At 39.3% G+C, this 17885-nt stretch overlaps 1 protein-coding gene across 2 annotated transcripts in view; it reads right to left on the bottom strand.

The window, feature by feature from the left end:
* Positions 1-17885, bottom strand: part of Atp9b (ATPase phospholipid transporting 9B (putative)) — a 204261-nt gene that overhangs the window by 79284 nt on the left and 107092 nt on the right. For both annotated transcript variants that reach the window (XM_005356314.3, XM_005356312.3), the window contains exon 12: positions 886-1046. In XM_005356314.3, coding sequence (XP_005356371.1) covers positions 886-1046 — 161 coding nt within the window. The remainder of the gene's footprint in view (positions 1-885; positions 1047-17885) is intronic.

A 17885-nucleotide genomic window follows, 5' to 3' on the forward strand; every position in this document is an offset into this window, starting at 1 on the left:
GGAAACTTGGGGTTTTTTTTTTCCTTTTCTCAATAAAAAAAAAAAAAGAAAGAAAGTGAGGACTGTCCACATGAGCACTGATTCAGTATTCTAATGGCAGTGGCATACAAGAGCCTCATTGTCTGTAACACTGTCACCTTAATTGATATTACAAATGATGGTTAGTCCAGATTCAGACTTCATTCATGATTCACAAGGTTTATTCATATGAAAATTCTCAGTCTTTTATAAAAGTAAACATACACACAAACACACTAAGGGTATCTTTGAAAAAGATTGCTTTTTTTGTGGCTGTTCACACTATAATGAGTCTTTAAATAGGTATTGAATATTAACTGTTTACATATCAATCTCATTATACTGCTTATTTTGAAAAACAGTTCCTTTCAAAGAGTGCCTTAGTCAGCACATTACCTGACTTGAACCATCTATCAGAGCCTCCTTTAAATAGCAGGGACCTTGTTTTTTGAGAGAGGACCTTGCAATGCAGCCAGGCCTTAGCATCCTAACTACAGTTAAGGATTACAGGCCCATACCACTAGGCCTGGCTTTTTAAACTTTTAAATGCCAGCAATGCATGTAGACCCTAGAGAACTGGACATAAAATAGCAACAAGCAATTTGTAACGATTTTCTCCTTAGATTTATGTTTGAGCAAGAGGTGTCTTCCAACTGTTAAGACCACATTATTAAGCTCTCTCTAAAGTATGCTAGCAAAGCTAATCATGTTCAAACTGCACTTCTATAGATGACTGGTTATATTCACTTGGGTTCCTGGCCCTTTCCTCCTCTACAGCTTTGATTGGATAACTTCGTTCACAAGAGAAAAAACAATTTCAGCAAAATAATACATTATCAAAGAGACATTTTCTAATTTTAAACCTACCTTATGGGAATGATGTAGGAAAAGAGTAGGAGGAACCGAAAAAGATTACGGTACCATGGACCTGCAAATCCCTGTAAGGTTACCATCACCACAGAAAGAACTACTAAAGCCAGAAATAGTGCCTTTGTCAGCCGATTGAGTTCAAGGTCCAGCAAACCAACCTGAAGAAGAAGAAGAAGAAAAGTATAGCATTAATACATGGTTCAAGATGCCCCCATTCCTAGTATCCTTATAAGAAGACATGAAAATTTAATCCCAGCACTCGGGAGGCAGAGGCAGGCGGATCTCTGTGAGTTCAAGACCAGCCTGGTCTACAAGAGCTAGTGCCAGGACAGGCTCCAAAACCACAGAGAAACCCTGTCTCGAAAAACCAAAAAAAAAAAAAAGAATACATGAAAATGATAACTTGAGAAATAGTCTTTATAATAATGCAGTACAAAAACATTTAATTTTCTCTTGACAAGCCTCTCAGAGATTTAGGTAGAATTTTAGAAAATTTTGAAATTTTGAAAATGTACTGTAACCTGTAGAACATTCTCAGGGAGAATCTGCTGGTAAAACAGTATAACAGAGGGGACAACTCAGCTAGCACAGTTAGAGCCGCTGTGTGGGTCATTACAGCAAGATCAAGAATTATAAGAGCAGGGCATGAGCAGCCTTCTCATTCCAGTCCTGCATCAAACTCCTCTGTGAGCAGCACAGTCCATCTTCTGTGGCACGTCAGACCAGACAAGCATCCCTGCTGTCATTAAAGTATCTCTGAACACCTTCCACTCAGTTGCAGAGTCCTCAGGCACTGGACAGTGTGTGTGTGTGTGTGTGTGTGTGTGTGTGTGTGTGTGTGTCTGCCTTTCTGCTAGTCTCTGAAAGAACTTACAAAATAGGCCAAGCCTGGAGGTCACTTTAGGATTAGAATCTGCTTGATTTATCCAAGTCCCCCATGTCTGATTCCTCCAGGGTAATATACTACACAGAAATTCACTCTGGATTGATTACTAGTTGAGCACATAAATGTATGGAAAATTTTATCAAAGAATTTATTTCTCCTTGATTTTGGAAACAACTGACACCCAATCAGCCCTTGTCCTAAAGCAAAGAGAACACAAACCTGGCTCTTCTGAAATGTGTAACCCCAATCTTGAGCTCTGGCAATTTTTTGGCTTCTCCCTACGTCACCCATAAGACAAAGTTCAGTAGAGTATGCAGCAGGGAGGCGTGCTCCTGAAAGGGCCTCCAGCTTTATCACTGTAGGATAAGGAGCCATCAGTAGCCCACAGAGCGCAGGTGTGCTGTGTTCACGGCTCTACATTTACCTTTCTATCCAGGCTCTTCAGAAAGCCTGTGGGACTCTGGGGACTAGCCTCGGGAGAACATTTTTTATTTACCATTTTTACAGGACCTTGCTCTGTAGCTCTGGCAGACCTGAATTCCCTACACAGACTAAGCTAACTTTCAACACTAATCTTCTTTCCTTTACCTCCCAAATATTGAAAACAGGCATAAGCCACTGCATCTGGCCCAGCACCAAACTCTTCTATGACATGGAACCATCCATAGACTAAGGTAGCTGGAGGTTACTGGGCACACACATAATACTGAGCTAGGTCACAGCCTCTGCCCAGTGAGGCCTGGTAATGGGTGCAGAACTGAACTGGCTGTACCTGACTCAGGTGGCTAGAAGAACAGTGCTACCAAGTGAGAGAGAGAGAGAGAGAGAGAGAGAGAGAGAGAGAGAGAGAGAATATTGGAGAGGGAAAGAAAAAATGATTGCCAAAATCTTAATCAGAAAAAAAAGCAAAATAAAACTCTAGTTCTCTAATGTAAAAGTTTGAGAATTAGCTCAGCTAATGTAATTTATTCTATAGTGCCTTAAGATTATCTTTTCCCATAGTTCATAATTTAGTTTAAATCTAGTTTTGATTAATAGTTGCCACAAACTCTTAGGAGACCACAAGAAGCAATTGCTAGAAAGAAAAAAAAAATCAAGTTTCCCAAAAGTTCATTAAGTACAATTGTAAAGAAAACTAATTAAGCAAGTAATTACATGCCTCCTACACCTTGTGCTAGACTCTAAAGGTTATGAAAATGAGTTAATTATGAGAATTCCTTTTTACCTGTAAGAAAGAGTCTACTAAGAAAAACAAAATGAATGCTGGTACTATATGTCTTATGAAAGAGAAATATCCAAACACATTGTTCTTCTCTGTCCAGGTTTCTGTTTGAACTACGTTGGTAAACACTACAGAAACAAAATGGCCATTGCACAGAACCCAGGAGAACTGGTCTCTGCGGTACACCAGTGCCCCAGGGCTGCAGGTAGCTCCTCCGTGCCCTGGTGGGTGTGCCTAGTGCATCTGAGGCATGCACTCACTTGAGCTCCCTGCCCCATCATGACCTAATCAAGGAAATTTCAAACAAAAACTACATGCCAGATTCACACAGGTGCCACCTCACTTCTTTAGTGACAGACAGGACATGGCTTGGCACAGAGACTCCTCTGCACACTGCCAACTCACTTCAACAGAAACTCTGGGGACTGAAGACTCCCAGCTTTCCATGTGCCCAGTTCTCAGCAGCAGATTGCCTTAGGGCCCAGGGAGTCATGAGGGAGCCCTCCCATCTTCAGGTCTCGCACCACAACAGTGAGGACTGCTTCCCTACAGAGTGAGCACTCTGAAAGGAATGGTATTCAGGAGTCCTGACAAGTCCCCAGCACTGCTTCCCTCTCTTGAGAACCAAGCAGCTCAGACCTCAGTGGCTGATTTATCAGCTCCATTTAAAAAGCAGCACAAGGAGGACAAATACCAGGCGATTTCCGCTACTTCACTACTACGTAGTTTATGCTTGAATTATTGAGAAAAATAGGGTTTTGGATTAAAATGAAGAAAAATTAAGCCAGGGAAGTAGAGCATGTTTCAAAGCCCAGATCTTTCTGCTGTGACAAAGGCGCTCTAAGTTTCAGGCCTCACTGAGGATCAGATGAAGTCATTATTCATTCAGTCAGGGAAAAAAGACTCAATTACCTCAACCTAAAGATGCTATCAATGAATGCAAAGTGCATATTTTACTCTATTCATCCAAATCCCATTAAAAAGTGAAAGGAATGATTTAATCTGGCCTTCCAGAGTTGGCCTTTTTTTTTGTAATAAAATAAAGAATTACTGTCTTGCGAAATGCATAACCACTACCTCTCACACTCTCCCCTGCATCATAGCAGTCAAAGACCAAAAGCTTGCACAACCTCTGAGAAATGAATACAAAGTTTCCTTTGAAAAAGTGCCACACAGAGGATGGAAAGCCTAAAAGCAGCCCATGCACAGGATATGCAGATAATTCCAGGCATTAATACCTTTCTAATTGACCAAGACAGATGTAGATGACTGCCAACCAGTGGAGATCAATTTTGAAGCCAACCAAATGCTCCCTTCTAGGGAGAAGAAGGTAATGAAGATGGGCACAGAATGGTCAGAGGCCATCCTCCCCCAGATAACAGGACAGTATTCCTCACGTTCTTTCAGGGTGCCTTGCCTGCCCTTCCTGGACTGGACTGGCATCTTGACGTTAGTTAATTCTAAGAAAGGGCAGAATTAAGAAAAGACATTTTCAATACTAGCTTGTTTTAAAAAGCAAAAACATTTTCAATTATTGATCTTTTTATATTCCATTTCTCTGCAACATTTTAAAAGTTTCTCCATCTAGAGGCTAAGATGGACCCAAAAAGTACTTAAAAGAAAAGCAAGTACAAAATTACAGATTCTACAAAGTGTAATCTTCAGTTCTGATGTGTATTTCCCCATTATTAAAGAATTTCTTAAACACCTGAACAAGTCAGTCCTTCTGCGATGACTGTAAACCCTTTTATATTCTTAAGATACACTATTAATCACTTTAAGTAATTATGACTGTATGAGAAAAGGTAAATTAAATACTCTACGAAGTAATTTTCAACATTACTGTAAGTTCTTATATTAGTAAAGCAAATTTTCTTCTACTTGTCATAATATTTGTTTTATTTGTGATAACAAAATTAAATACGCTACTGGAAAATTTAATCTCCAAGGGGAAATTTGTGCATAATGCCTAAGACAAGCACAGCGGCTCTGCAAAGGGGCTCTTCTAGGGTAATGAGCACAATAATTGCCTGGATAATCTAAAATGCTACTAATGGCAACGATCACAAATCCATTTAGCTCCTCTTTAATTTATGTACCAAGTTTTAAATAGCTAATGGTTCTCAGTAAAATAATGGTTTATACCAACAATAAAGGGTAAATACGGTGTTCTCCTGCTTAATCAAGAAAAGATCAGTGAGGTTTTTTTTTTTAATGAACACATGGACGAATGAGAATCGGACCTTATCTCTGTAGAACAGTACCACCTCATCCATCTCAAAGTTAACAGTACCCGTATAGACTAAGTTCCTAAGAAATCAATGTGCACACCAAACTGGATCAAAAGCAGTGTGTTATAAAACCTTAGGTTCTACCCATTTTTTTTTTTAAGCATTACACGAAACAGGTCTGAAGTGTTAGCAACTGCTGGTAACATCGTCCCTGGGTTAGAAGAATCACAATACTACAGCACTCTTACCAACCCACTAAGATTTGCATGTACTCACTCTTTACATGCAAGTATTTCAAAAATCACAAAATTTAACCAATTCCTCCATCAATCCAGTTTACACTCTGAAGAAAACTAAATGCTCTAATCTGCCCTGTCTTCCCAATGAATTAAGTGCAGTCTGAAAAGAGATGAGCCCTGATCAGATGTCTCACTCATCTCAGACTCTATGAACATGAGTTTATCTTTAAACAGATGTTTAAGGAGGAATCTATAATTGTTACTATCTTTTTACCAGTTTCTTTCGACTAATATTGCCTCTTCATTCAGATTTAGTAGAACACTGTTATAAAACTGTCATGAACCTAACTGGATTCCAATAAAAGAAATATTTCATTTCAATATCTTTGAAAAGAAATCAGCTTATACTATCATGTTTAGTCCAATATTAAGAAGGTAGAAAAGAGCAATTTTTAAGACCTGCATTTGTATTTAAATAAATGAAAGTTGTACATAACATTTAATCCCCAAATCTTACATCAGTAACTTCCTATCATGGAGCTCAAACTACTAGCAGAAGGTTTTTGTTTTGTTTTCTTTTTTGAAGCTATCACTTTAAGAAACTGATATAATGAGGTAGCTTTTTGCCACCTCTAGTTTGTTTACTTATCATTTTGGGATATGAACTACTAAGTCTTAACTGTCTGCAGTCATGCAGCTGGCCACGCTGACGATGTAGCTGACTATTACTGTTGCCGCCCCAGTGATCTGCGAAATAAGAAGGGCTTCTTTGGGCCATTACTGTCTACTGACTCAATAATCTGTGCTTTACAAGTTCTCTAAATAAGTATCAGTGTGAGAATGCTTAATATTATAGTATATTACCTTAACTTAAAATATCAAACTCTGTATTTATGTAAGACATTCAGGTCTATTAGGAAACAATAATTCATAACCCATGTTCTTATCTACAAATAAAATTTGACTATTCTTCACTCAAAATTTAGGGTTTTATCTTGTCTTTCTTATACAAAATGTTTTTTCCTTAGTTATTTACATTTAAAAAAGACAATGGGAGATGTCTTGGGAAGACTGCTAGGTTGGTAAAGTGCTTAATGTAAGAGTAAATGTAAGGTCCTGAATGCAATTGCCAGCACCCATGTAAAAGCTGGGTGTGTCAGCACACTTGTGTAAATCTCTCTGCTGGGAAGGGAGAGGCAGGAGAACTCTGGACTTGCTGACCAGCAGAGAAGTAGAATGGGTGTGTTCTGGGCTCTGTGAGAAAACTTGCTTCAAAATACAAAGGTGGAGAAGTGATGGGGAACAACACTTGATGTCAACTTTGGCCTCCACTGGTATAAACACACACACAAGGAAAGGGGATCATCGTCTTTTTTTGATCTAAACAAAAACATGCCAGTGTAAGCATCAGGTATCAAACAAAGGAGTGAAACCTCTTTCAACACTCAAGGAGAAACATGATCAGGAGACAAAAGGCTTTCAAGTGGCTAGAAAGCTGAATGACACAAGATAAGCCCCGTTTGGCCCCTGGTGGGAAGAGTGATGCACACTGTGACATGGCTTCATCACAGTGAATGACTGTCTGCTGGTTCCTGCAGCTACACTCACTACTGGCTTGAAGAGCATTGTGGTACTCGTTCATCTTCTCAAAATGCTGTTCTTTACACACTGGCTCTGGCCTCTCTTCCAGTAATACCAGAGAGCAGTACAGCTGCCAAGTGCATATGCCCATGCATGCGTCAAGCCTCGGGTCTGCTTTGGAAAAGCTTGTGCCGATTCTGTATGTTCACGAGGGATGGACAGGCTAATCCTGCTGTCTGCAGATTAGCAGTCTTTATTTACATTAAAATCTGTATTAAAATATAATAAAAATGCTACAAGACAGGAAATATAAGACAATACAATGGTGTTAACATACGTTAACTTTTTAATAATTATAGATTTCACAAGTTTTCAATTGTGACAAGTCAAAATCATATTTAAAACAAAAATGAATAAGGGAAATGTGTAAAAGATCTATCTGGAAAGTTTCAATTTTACTTTATATACACAAAGGATATTGAAATCTAGCACTGGTTAATAAGATATGCCCTTCCTTCTGGTCCTATTACACACAGCTGCAGTATTTTTTACCATCAGTATGAAAGGAGACTAAGTCCTAAGGCTAGTTCTCACTCTCACTCAAGTTGGAATATTCTCAGCACCATGTTCATGCTGGCATGCCATTACTCATCATGCCCATGTTTTAAGAGTAGTGAGAAGCAAAACTGAGTGCGTGGCATGGCAAGGCTTTGCCAGCAGAGGGTGCTCCAGGTTGGCACAGAGTCTTCTGGCGTTGTCTGCTCTCCTAGCATGGCATCACCTACAACCAGCAGCTCAGTACAGCAGCCACATAGATTTACTTATTTTTGACAGCAGAGTTGACCTAAATATCTTCTTATCATGCAGAATTCAGGACAGAATTGATAGGCTTTAACACTGGATTATATGGGCAGGAGAGGTTCCTGAATGCTAATCTACAATTATAAGGAATAAACCCTATTAAAGCTCTGAACCTGCCCTGCCAATGACACACACAAGTGTAAGCCAAGTGCAGCTGGAGTCTGCAGAATGGCTGAACACCATGAATATAGATATCTGATTTTTTTTTGTGGTAACAACATAGAAAGCTTTCAGTTTTAAATGGTTTTTACCATATCATCCACCAACTTCAAATACTCACTTCAAACGTCTTATGCTATCCACCAATACCACACACCTCACTCTGTATTTAGTGTCATTTAGTAGCTAGTAGGTCAAGTATTTACTTAGCAATCTAGTTTAACTAAATGAAACTTTTAAACTACACCCAATTCTTACATCTTACACAGAGAATGTTCTTGTTATGGAGCTTAAAACTAGAAGCAGGTTTTCCCCACCCCATTAATTGACATTTACTGTTATTAATGACACACAAAGACTCAATAATCTTGAGTTTTCTAGAGTCTTTGTGAATTATTCAAAGATTCTTTCGTTTCAATTTCACCCTAGTAAAAATTGTTATGCTAGAGAAATGTTGTGGCAGTCATTTAAGGATATGTGCAAAGTGGCAAAACAATCAAAAACGTCACTTTGCAATGCTAGTATTTCATTGGCCAGGCCAGTGAGGCAGTGCTACATATTTTCTCCAGAGAGTCCAGGGATCAAAGGACAAAGTTTAAGAGTCCTCTTTTTAAAGGCAGAATGGAACGAATAATTTTGATGAACAACATAATGTATTAATGCTACTTCCTTTTTAACTTAAAAATGTGTTATATACAACATACAAATGAGTGTGTGTGTGTGTGTGTGTGTGTGTGTGTGTGTGTGTGCACTGTAGCCCACCTTTATCCTGACTGAGATAGCTCGATTCTGCTACACTCTCTCTATAGACACTCAGTTTGTTTAATCAGGGTTTCATGGCCACATCAGGTCAGCCCTGGAAATCAGTGTCTTCTTTAGCTTGCTTGGCTTTAGTCCATAATAGCTGCTCTTGGAAAATCCTCTTCACTGTTAAGCAACACCACCTTGGTTTTTGGGTGTATGCATCTGATAATATATGGTAGATTTTTCCATCTTAAGTTTATTATATATTTTGGGCTATGAATAACTAAGTCTTAACTGTACCCATGCAGCAGGCCACATGCAGTTCATTTTGGCAATTTTGTAAATGTTTTAATAGATATTACTTATATTTTGCATTTGTTATTTATTTATTTATTTATTTATTTATTTATTTATTTATTTATTTATTTATTTTGTATGCAATATTCTGTTGGCGTGTATGCCTGAAGGCCAGAAGAGGGCACCAGACCTCATTACAGATGGTTGTGAACCACCATGTGGTTGCTGGGAATTAAACTCAGGACCTTTGGAAGAGCAGGCAATGCTCTTAACCCCTGAGCCATCTCTCCAGCCCCATTTTGCATTTGTTTAAGAAGCAGAACACTGGCCTAATCTTTACTATGGGGAAACAGCGCTGACATTGGGCAGCAATGCTCTCAGTGGAGTGAGAACACACGGGGCACTGGCAGGTCCTGGGCTCACCAGTCAAATGCTCTCACTGGAGTGAGAACACACGGGGCACTGGCAGGTCCTAGGCTCACCAGTCAAATGCTCTCACTGGAGTGAGAACACACGGGGCACTGGCAGGTCCTAGGCTCACCAGTCAAAGCACTGCCTTCTCTAAGACACAGGCTCTCTCCTATTTTCCCTGTTTCATTATTTTAACAGGTCCATCTGAATAAAAGGTACTATTTGACATATTTTTATTCTAGAAGGCAGATGTGCAAGTGTCTATTTCTTACATAGTGAGTACCTTATGTAGCAAGAATCCTCCCTTGAAGGGAGAGTCTGTTAGAACATTCTTCAAATTTACTCCTAAATATTCATTTGAAGATGATGGCTATAAAATATATTACTCAATAGAAAAAAGTCTTGTACTTTTAAATAGATTGATAGCAAAATTAAAATTCTGAACTCTATCAAGACTTGTTAAGGAAATCACTAAATATTTATGTTGCAGGGTATGCATTTTGGGGTTTCCATAGAATATCTGTTTTCTCTGGTGGAACCTTGCTAAGTCAGCTGAGGTTGCTAATTCAAAGTCATAGCATTTTAGGAATAGCGAGAGGACTATGGAGCTCCTGGGGGTCTGGCTGCGCACTGGCAGGGTGCAGAGTGATACTGGAGCTTCTGAGTGGCTGGCTACACAATGGCAGCCATAGAGTCCAGCTCTTCTCTTCAGGCTTCACAGTCTAAGAATCTGCACAGCGCTATGGTAGAACCCATCTGTGCCCTGAAATTCAAAAGGAAAGAAAAGGCACAGATTGCCAAAACCAGTTCAAATGGCTGTCACTGTGCCAAAGATGGGGTCTGAATCTTCCCTGCTATTTCTCGGGTGACTGAATATATGCAATGTATGGACCACTGAAGAATTCCCCTCCTGGTTCTCCAGGACATCTATCACTACAAAAAACCAAAAGAGTGCTTTTGAATGAAGAGCCACTCACTGACTCAGAAGGTGTATGCCTGAAATATCACTGGACTAGAACCTAGGAACACCCTTTCAGTTAATTCATTACGTTTACTGGCAATTAAAGACATATCACCTATTTATAATAACACTAAAAATACATGTGGAGATATAAAATGCTGGCCAGTGTTTGAAGCACCTCAGAATTACTATCATCGGGAACAACTCTGTTCTGCCATTTTCTGTCCCACCCACACATCAGCTTAAGTAGCTATTAACTACAAGTTAATAAGAGATAAACATTTTAATTTTTAAGGCAGTACAGCAGAATGGCAATAACAAAATAGCAAAGAAAGAGAAGAAGACTGGAGGGAAGTTATCATATCTAACACTAAACTCTAAATCAGTTCCTGAGCTTCCAAAATCCATAGCACCTCATGTTTTATATTGTTTTTGGTTTGAAAGGAAAACAGAATTAAGAAGATTTGCTGAAAATTTTAAATGATATGGGTAATATGGTTAAATAAACTTTTCATCTTCTTTAATCACCCTTTTATTATTAAAACTATCTAAAGCTTTATTGCTGGTATCTTGGCAAATGTAACATTATTTTAAACCATGTAAAATTTTTGTGTTACTTTATGTCTTTACAGACATTTTATGAACCATTTCATACTTAATGGCTTGTAAGCAATCTCAAGAGTTGGGGATTGTGTGAAAAGTTGTTCAGATTGACAGATAAAGTGAAAAGGTCTGTATTAATTTCCAAATAAAGAAATGCATGGCGTGGTATCTCACGATGATTATACTCTAAAGTACCAATTAGAACGCATCAGAAACTAGAGCAAGTTGACACTCTACAATAAAGCAAATAATTTCCAGTTGGAGGGGCAGAAAATGTTAATATGCAATGTTCAAGACTACAAGAATCTTTGTAAAAGGAAGTAGCTAATAAGGTTTAATGATGCATGTCAGGAAGCCACAGTATGTAGGGAAACACAGCTGGCTTCATTTTGTAAACTATTTGATATACACATCTTTCTCGTTCACGATTATCAGCTGTGCCAGTGCCACAGGGGACAGTTTAGACTTCAAATCAGGATATTCTTCTTGTTCTCTAAATTACACGTAAAATACATTAATATAATATGGCGCTATAGGCTAGTGCCCTGTCGAAAGCTTATCAGCTTAGGGAGAGGATTAAAGAAGCCTTCTGGAAAATGTGCACAAACGATCCTGCTAGCCTAAAGAGGCTACTAAGCACCAGAGCCATTTAAAACAAATCATAAACAGACAGAACCACTGGGATGCAGTGAATTAATCACCTTCATAAAATGGTAACCATTTCTTACACCTTAGGTATTAAAATATAAATTGACCTGAAATGTTACTGCTGGATTAATCCCATCTTTCTTTTTAGGGGTGCATCTGCAAGTGCACAAGGAACCTCCCTCCAAAAGGCAAGCGTCTTGTTCCCAGAGTCTCAGTTATGAAGGACTGCAATGTGCAGGTGACAGCAATTAGCAGCAGATGACAGAAGCACTTTGAATTTGTACCAGATGGCAGCAAAGGGTCACTGGGAGCCAGCAACCCTTCCACAAGGAAACCCTTGTGTTAGGCAACCATCAAACTCAAAAGCTCTTAGAAGCAAATTAATTATTCAACCACCAGAAGACAACTGCTAGGTCACAGCACCAATATCAAAATGCTGTTAAAGCACTTGGAGCGCACTTATTTTAAATGTAATTACACATATTAGCTGTTAAAAACAAGCATGCCACATAATGACAAAAAGGTTGCCCTAAACTAAAAGAGCTAAAATTCTAGTAATTAGTGAATTGTCTTATGGCAATGCAGAGTCAACAGGTTCTAATTCTAGATGAATGCTGCTCATGGCTGAACCCCGGAACAGCCCAATTCTAGGGAGAGTCTCCTGAGACCTCAGCACCTTGGCTGAGAGCAAAGGTCAGAATAGCAACAAACACCAGTGCTCAGGATAAAGGAGATAGCAGAGCATACGCTGCTCTTCAAGGTTTGGAAGATCTAGGAGATGCTCAAATATTAGAGGCCATCAGCAAAGGCTTCCTGTCCAAAAGGAAACATGGTACTACTTTAAGTAGTTGGAGACACAAGAGAGAAGAGGCAGCAAGTAGGAAGCCCAAGGCTTTCCTACAGAGAGCATGGTGGGCTAGGCCCCTACTGCTGTTCATCTGTTTATGTTACATGAAGAAAAATGAAGATAAAATTGTTCAAGTCAAACAAAAATCAAATGGATAGCCATATTCCTCTGACAACATTAACTTCATATAGATAACTAATAACTAATTCATAAGCTTAATTTTCGGTTTACACTGCTTAACAAACAATAAAACTAATAATTTCTTTATGTTCTATGATCTCCAGAAATTTACAACCTAGTAGCCCTTTCCAGTTTAGAACACTCCTTTGTACAATCTGTTAGTTAGCCTTCCTGACTTCATCCCATCTTATCCCTTGACCCATAAGTCGGGCAGAGTGTTTTAACTAAGAGCACAGTTCCTAGCAACTCTTTCTCCTTCTCCTTCAGTTGATTCTCCCCTGGTTGGTACCTACCTGCTGAAACTGACCAGTTAGGCCACAATGTCCCAAATGTTTACAGCATCCCCAACAGTGCCACTAATAGGGTGGTAAGGATTCAAACACATTCTCATTACAGAAGCTGGGAAGCTGACGCTCACAGGAGATATTAGGGGCATTCTAAAAGCAGGTTTGAGATCACTGTGGAATCAGCTACCTTCTTTCTTATTTTTGCTATGGAAAATTTAATGATGTAAAGGTGTATTACTGTTGTTTATGCTGCATTTGTTGAACTCGGTGAAGCTGTGACTCCTTGCCTGTCTGAACCATCTGATAGAGAGCTGAATGGCCAACAGGGAGGCAAGAGCAAGGATGGGCGGGGATGACAGGTAGAGTTTAAATAGAAGGAGAAACAAGGAAGGGGAAGAGCAAAGAGAGAACAAGGGGAGGAAGATGTCAAGGGCCAGCCGGCCAGCCACCCATGGAATAAGAATGAAAGATATACAGAAGAAAAGGGAAAAGCCCAGAGGCAAAAAGTAGTCAAAATAATTTAAGAAAAGTGGGCAAGAAACAAGTCAAGGTAAAGCCAGGTGTTCCTATGTAAGAATAAGCCTGTGTGTGATTTATTTGGGAGCTAGGTGGTGGTGCACACCCCAAGAGTAAACACTGCACTACACAAGACTCAGAGAAGTGAGCAAAATATGATCCAGATATTCATTAGGCCAGGAAGCTCACACATCAGGTGTGTTCATGTCATAGGCTTATAATAACATAAATACAACACACATATCACAAAACAAAAGAATGCATATTTAACTCAATCTTCAAAACCTTAAAAAGAAGCCAAAATAACTAGCATTTTAGACAGAAGGATGGTAGTCACCTTGGGAAAAGATAGCAGACTGATTCTCTATAGCTCTACATCTGATGATTATTTTAAGTGTATTTAAAATATTTTTGCACATCTGTATTAAATCAGTGAAAAAAAAATAAACCAAGATATATTGCTTTTTCTTATTAGCAAAATTCAAGTGTCAGCCAGACGTTTTCTAGTGTAGCATATATGCATCATAACGGCACAAGAATGTTGGTCACGTGATGTATACTGGAAGCTTAGAGGATACTATACAAGGGCAAACCTAGATTTAGTATCCTCACAGCTGCGAAGTAAACAGTAGTTCTGAAATGCGAAATTAGAAGGCTGACAAAATAATTTATGAACTATCAGGTTATGTTAGATACCTTCACAGAATCTGATGCTTTACACAGAACAGCTCTATGTTGTCCTATGACAACAAACTGCACAGTGTCAGTTATCACAATGCCCAAGCTGCAGATGATGTCACGTGGAGATGACAGTAAAGCTTAGAGGACTAAAATATTTAGCTAAGAAAGAAGTTCAGTGATGCTATGACAGCTTCAAGATGGCAGATAAAATAAGAGCACTAAAAGAGATGCATTGGGAGAAGACAGGTTGAAAGAATTTCTGTTAATAAGATGTTAATAAACTTAACAAATTATAAATATTTTACTGTTATGGAGCTTTAAAATATAGATCCTGGGGTTAGTGAGATGGCTCAGTGGTCAAGAGCACTGGCCACTCTTGCAAGGGACCTTGGTTTGATTCCCAGAACCCACATGGTGGCCTCTATGGGTACCAGGCACATAGCTGGTGCATATACATTTAGAGAAAACATTAAAAAATTCAGATCCTTTGGTGTCTTGTACATACTACTTTTGGAGGCCAACCTCAATTGTCCTTCCTCCAGAGCTGTCTTCTATTTGGCTTTCTGAGTCAGGTCCTGGGGTTCACCTATTAGACTACACCTGGGAACTCCCAGAGATCCTGCTATTCTCTGCCTCCTCAGGGCTGGGATCACAACACACGCAGTTTTCCACATTGCTTCTGGAGATGGAACTTTACCAAGTGAGCCTTTTTCCTAGTGTCCCTGCCATCCTCAAATATATACATGTAACTTTTGGGTTATGGAATGAGAGTTTAGCTCAGTGGATGAACACATTCATACCATGCACAGGCCCTGGGGTTCATCGCTAGCCCTGCAAGCCTGCTCTGCTGTCCAGCACCTACCTGTGCTGTCCGTTTGTTCTCCCTTACACTCACTCCAGCATTTCCCTCAGTGACAAACTCCTCATGCTCTGCTCTCCTTGTGCATTACTTCTACTTCTGGGGCAGCAGCTGGGTCTTACGTCCTACATCACCCTCTCAGAGCATGCTCTGATGGAAAACATTGCTGCCCCTTCAGCCAGGGCCTTTACCTTCTAGCTTCCTTCAGGATTCTTTCTAGTTTTCTGCTATGTGGACATGGTTCCCTGGATGTAGTTTTCTGAGACTCCTGTTTGCTGTTTGTCATAATTTCAGAAAGTTTTCAGACTACTACAAGAATTTCTCTCACTGTTCTTCCTTCTCCTATTTCCAGTATTCCCTTTACATTTCTTTAATTGTACCCCATTTTCTTTTTGCTTCTCAGGTGGGTGGGGATTTCCACACAAGCTAGTTTTTTTGTCGACTGCATATGACTCACGAAGAAGTCCATTAAGAGTACTCTGTTCCTGACAGTCATTTTAGCTTTAGCATCTGTTTTTCAAGTTTCCACAATCTGAACAGACTACTAGATCCCTTTACTTGCTAGTCAAAGGGATTTTCAACCCTTCCTCTGCTTACCAATGAACTCTGCCATACCTCATGGGGCTCTGATGCTTGTCTTCATTTTTCACAGGGTCTAAATATGCAGCCCATAAAGATCAGTTTTCAGAATGCTAGGACTAAAGGTATACACCACCATGCCTGGCTCACTTGTTTGTTTTAGTAAATAAGGTAATAAATCACCTCTAGATTGTTATCATTTGTTATCCAGGAATGTTTCTCAGAAGAGCTTGGACCACTGTTAAAGAGAGCAAGGAGACAAGTCCAGCCTTCTTTCAGCATCACTACCTGGTGGTGCCAGCCTCGTGCAGGCTTTGTGCTCAGCCTGCTGGGAGGAAGAGGTAAATCCCATGATCTGCCTCCACCCAAACAAGAGGAAAATGCATCATCTGAGGCAGAGACTAAACTCAGAGTAGTCATTTTTCTTTATATTGTTTGGAATTAAAAGCGTATTCAATTGATCCATTATGAAGATTCTATTCTCTGCATTGTGTAATTCATGTCTATATCTTAAGGCTATGAAACAATTTTTGTAATTGTAATAACAAAACAAATTATTGACTTTAAGTTAAGAAAATTGTTGCTTGAATGACTAAATATTCAACCAAAACAAAACAAATCTCTCTCTAAATTGTGTCATATACAACTTGCTCATTCTCACAGGTTAATGAACTCTCTGGAGCTATGCTATGTTTGTGCTTGTCTTTATTGGGGATGAGGGAAATGTGTCCACAGTGCGGTTCAGCAACTTTATGACTACGTGACACTGTTAATGTGAGCCATCAACATTACTGCAATGCAAAAAATATACTTCATGTCAGCATCAATGGCAAAGTTAGCAGGAATCTGGTTATGTGGCTTAAACACTAAGTTTGAGTTCTAGGCCTAGACCCGTAAGTCTGTCCTTTAATACTAAGGTTACTTAAGTCAGAACACAGTTTAAAAGAACGTGCATATTTGATGCGATCATAAGTCACTCCTCAGACTATTTACAGTGTACGCTGTCATTCTATTTACAATGGGCAAAATCTAGGAAAAGAGGCAGGAGACAAAAACATTCTTTGAATTAGCCTCTCACTAAAGGCAATGTTGCTTCTAGTTCTCTACCAAGAAAAATACAACAGACCTGCTAAATGAGAGGTTAGGTGACACACTTGCTAGTAGTTCCTTCCCCTAGGTGACAACTTGACAGTAGTTTGGTGGTGGTGGTGGGAGCTTTGAGTAACAAAATCAATCTGAGCATGGTTGTCTATGGGAAGATGGATGCTATCCTATGGTGTGTCAGCCACTTGCATATATATATTCCTTTAAAAAACAAATACTATTATATATTCACCATCAGCCTTTTTAAATATACCTTTCATTGATTTATGCAATGAAACCATTATATAATGGTTAGTAAAGGAAAGAAAATAAGCAAGGTGAACTGGTACAAGACAGCAGAACTCAAATATACAGAGATCTAGGCTAGTGATAGTAAAGGGACTACATATATAAGAACATTACAGATATTAGCAGTTTCCCAGTGTAAGGGAAGAAAATTACTGTACAGAGAGGAAACTAAACAAACCCTGTAGACTTGCGCCAGAACTGTAAGTATGTCTGATTCAGCATACATAAATAAGAAATAGAATTTAATACATGATGCACACCCATCTACTAACTACATCCATTAACTCATCTGCACATCCATCTTCATACCTGAGCCTCCTTCTTTCTGTCTGCTCTAAGGGCCTGACACACCATAGCTCAACAGCAATGACCATGCCCCACTCCCAGAACTTAATTTCTAAATGCCACTCTTTGATGAAAGGAATGTGGGGTGATCACAGAGCTAAGAAAGAAGATACAAGAGGAGCCAGACACATCTTTAGTGGAAGAACAAAGCATATACAGGGTGGTGCTCTTATAGTGATAAGAGAACCTGCTTCAAAGGGTTCCACAGGCCAAAGGAAAGAGAAAATAAACAGAAATCCAATAAAGTAACAGATTACATAATTCCTCAAATAAAAGCAAACCAGAGTTTGCACAGGAAAACACAGGCAGAGCCTGGTACCCAACAGCAAGTGCACATTGCCTATGTACCCTATACCATTCTCTCTACTAGCAGAGTGCTTCTACAAGCATGCATGACATTTCTAGTTCATAGAAGATGTGGTCACCATCTCTGCAACTACTATTAACAGGTATGCAAGAGCCATTTTT

This window comes from Microtus ochrogaster, chromosome 18 (genome assembly GCF_000317375.1).
Source record: "Microtus ochrogaster isolate Prairie Vole_2 chromosome 18, MicOch1.0, whole genome shotgun sequence".
In the NCBI taxonomy this organism is placed as follows: Eukaryota; Metazoa; Chordata; class Mammalia; order Rodentia; family Cricetidae; genus Microtus; species Microtus ochrogaster.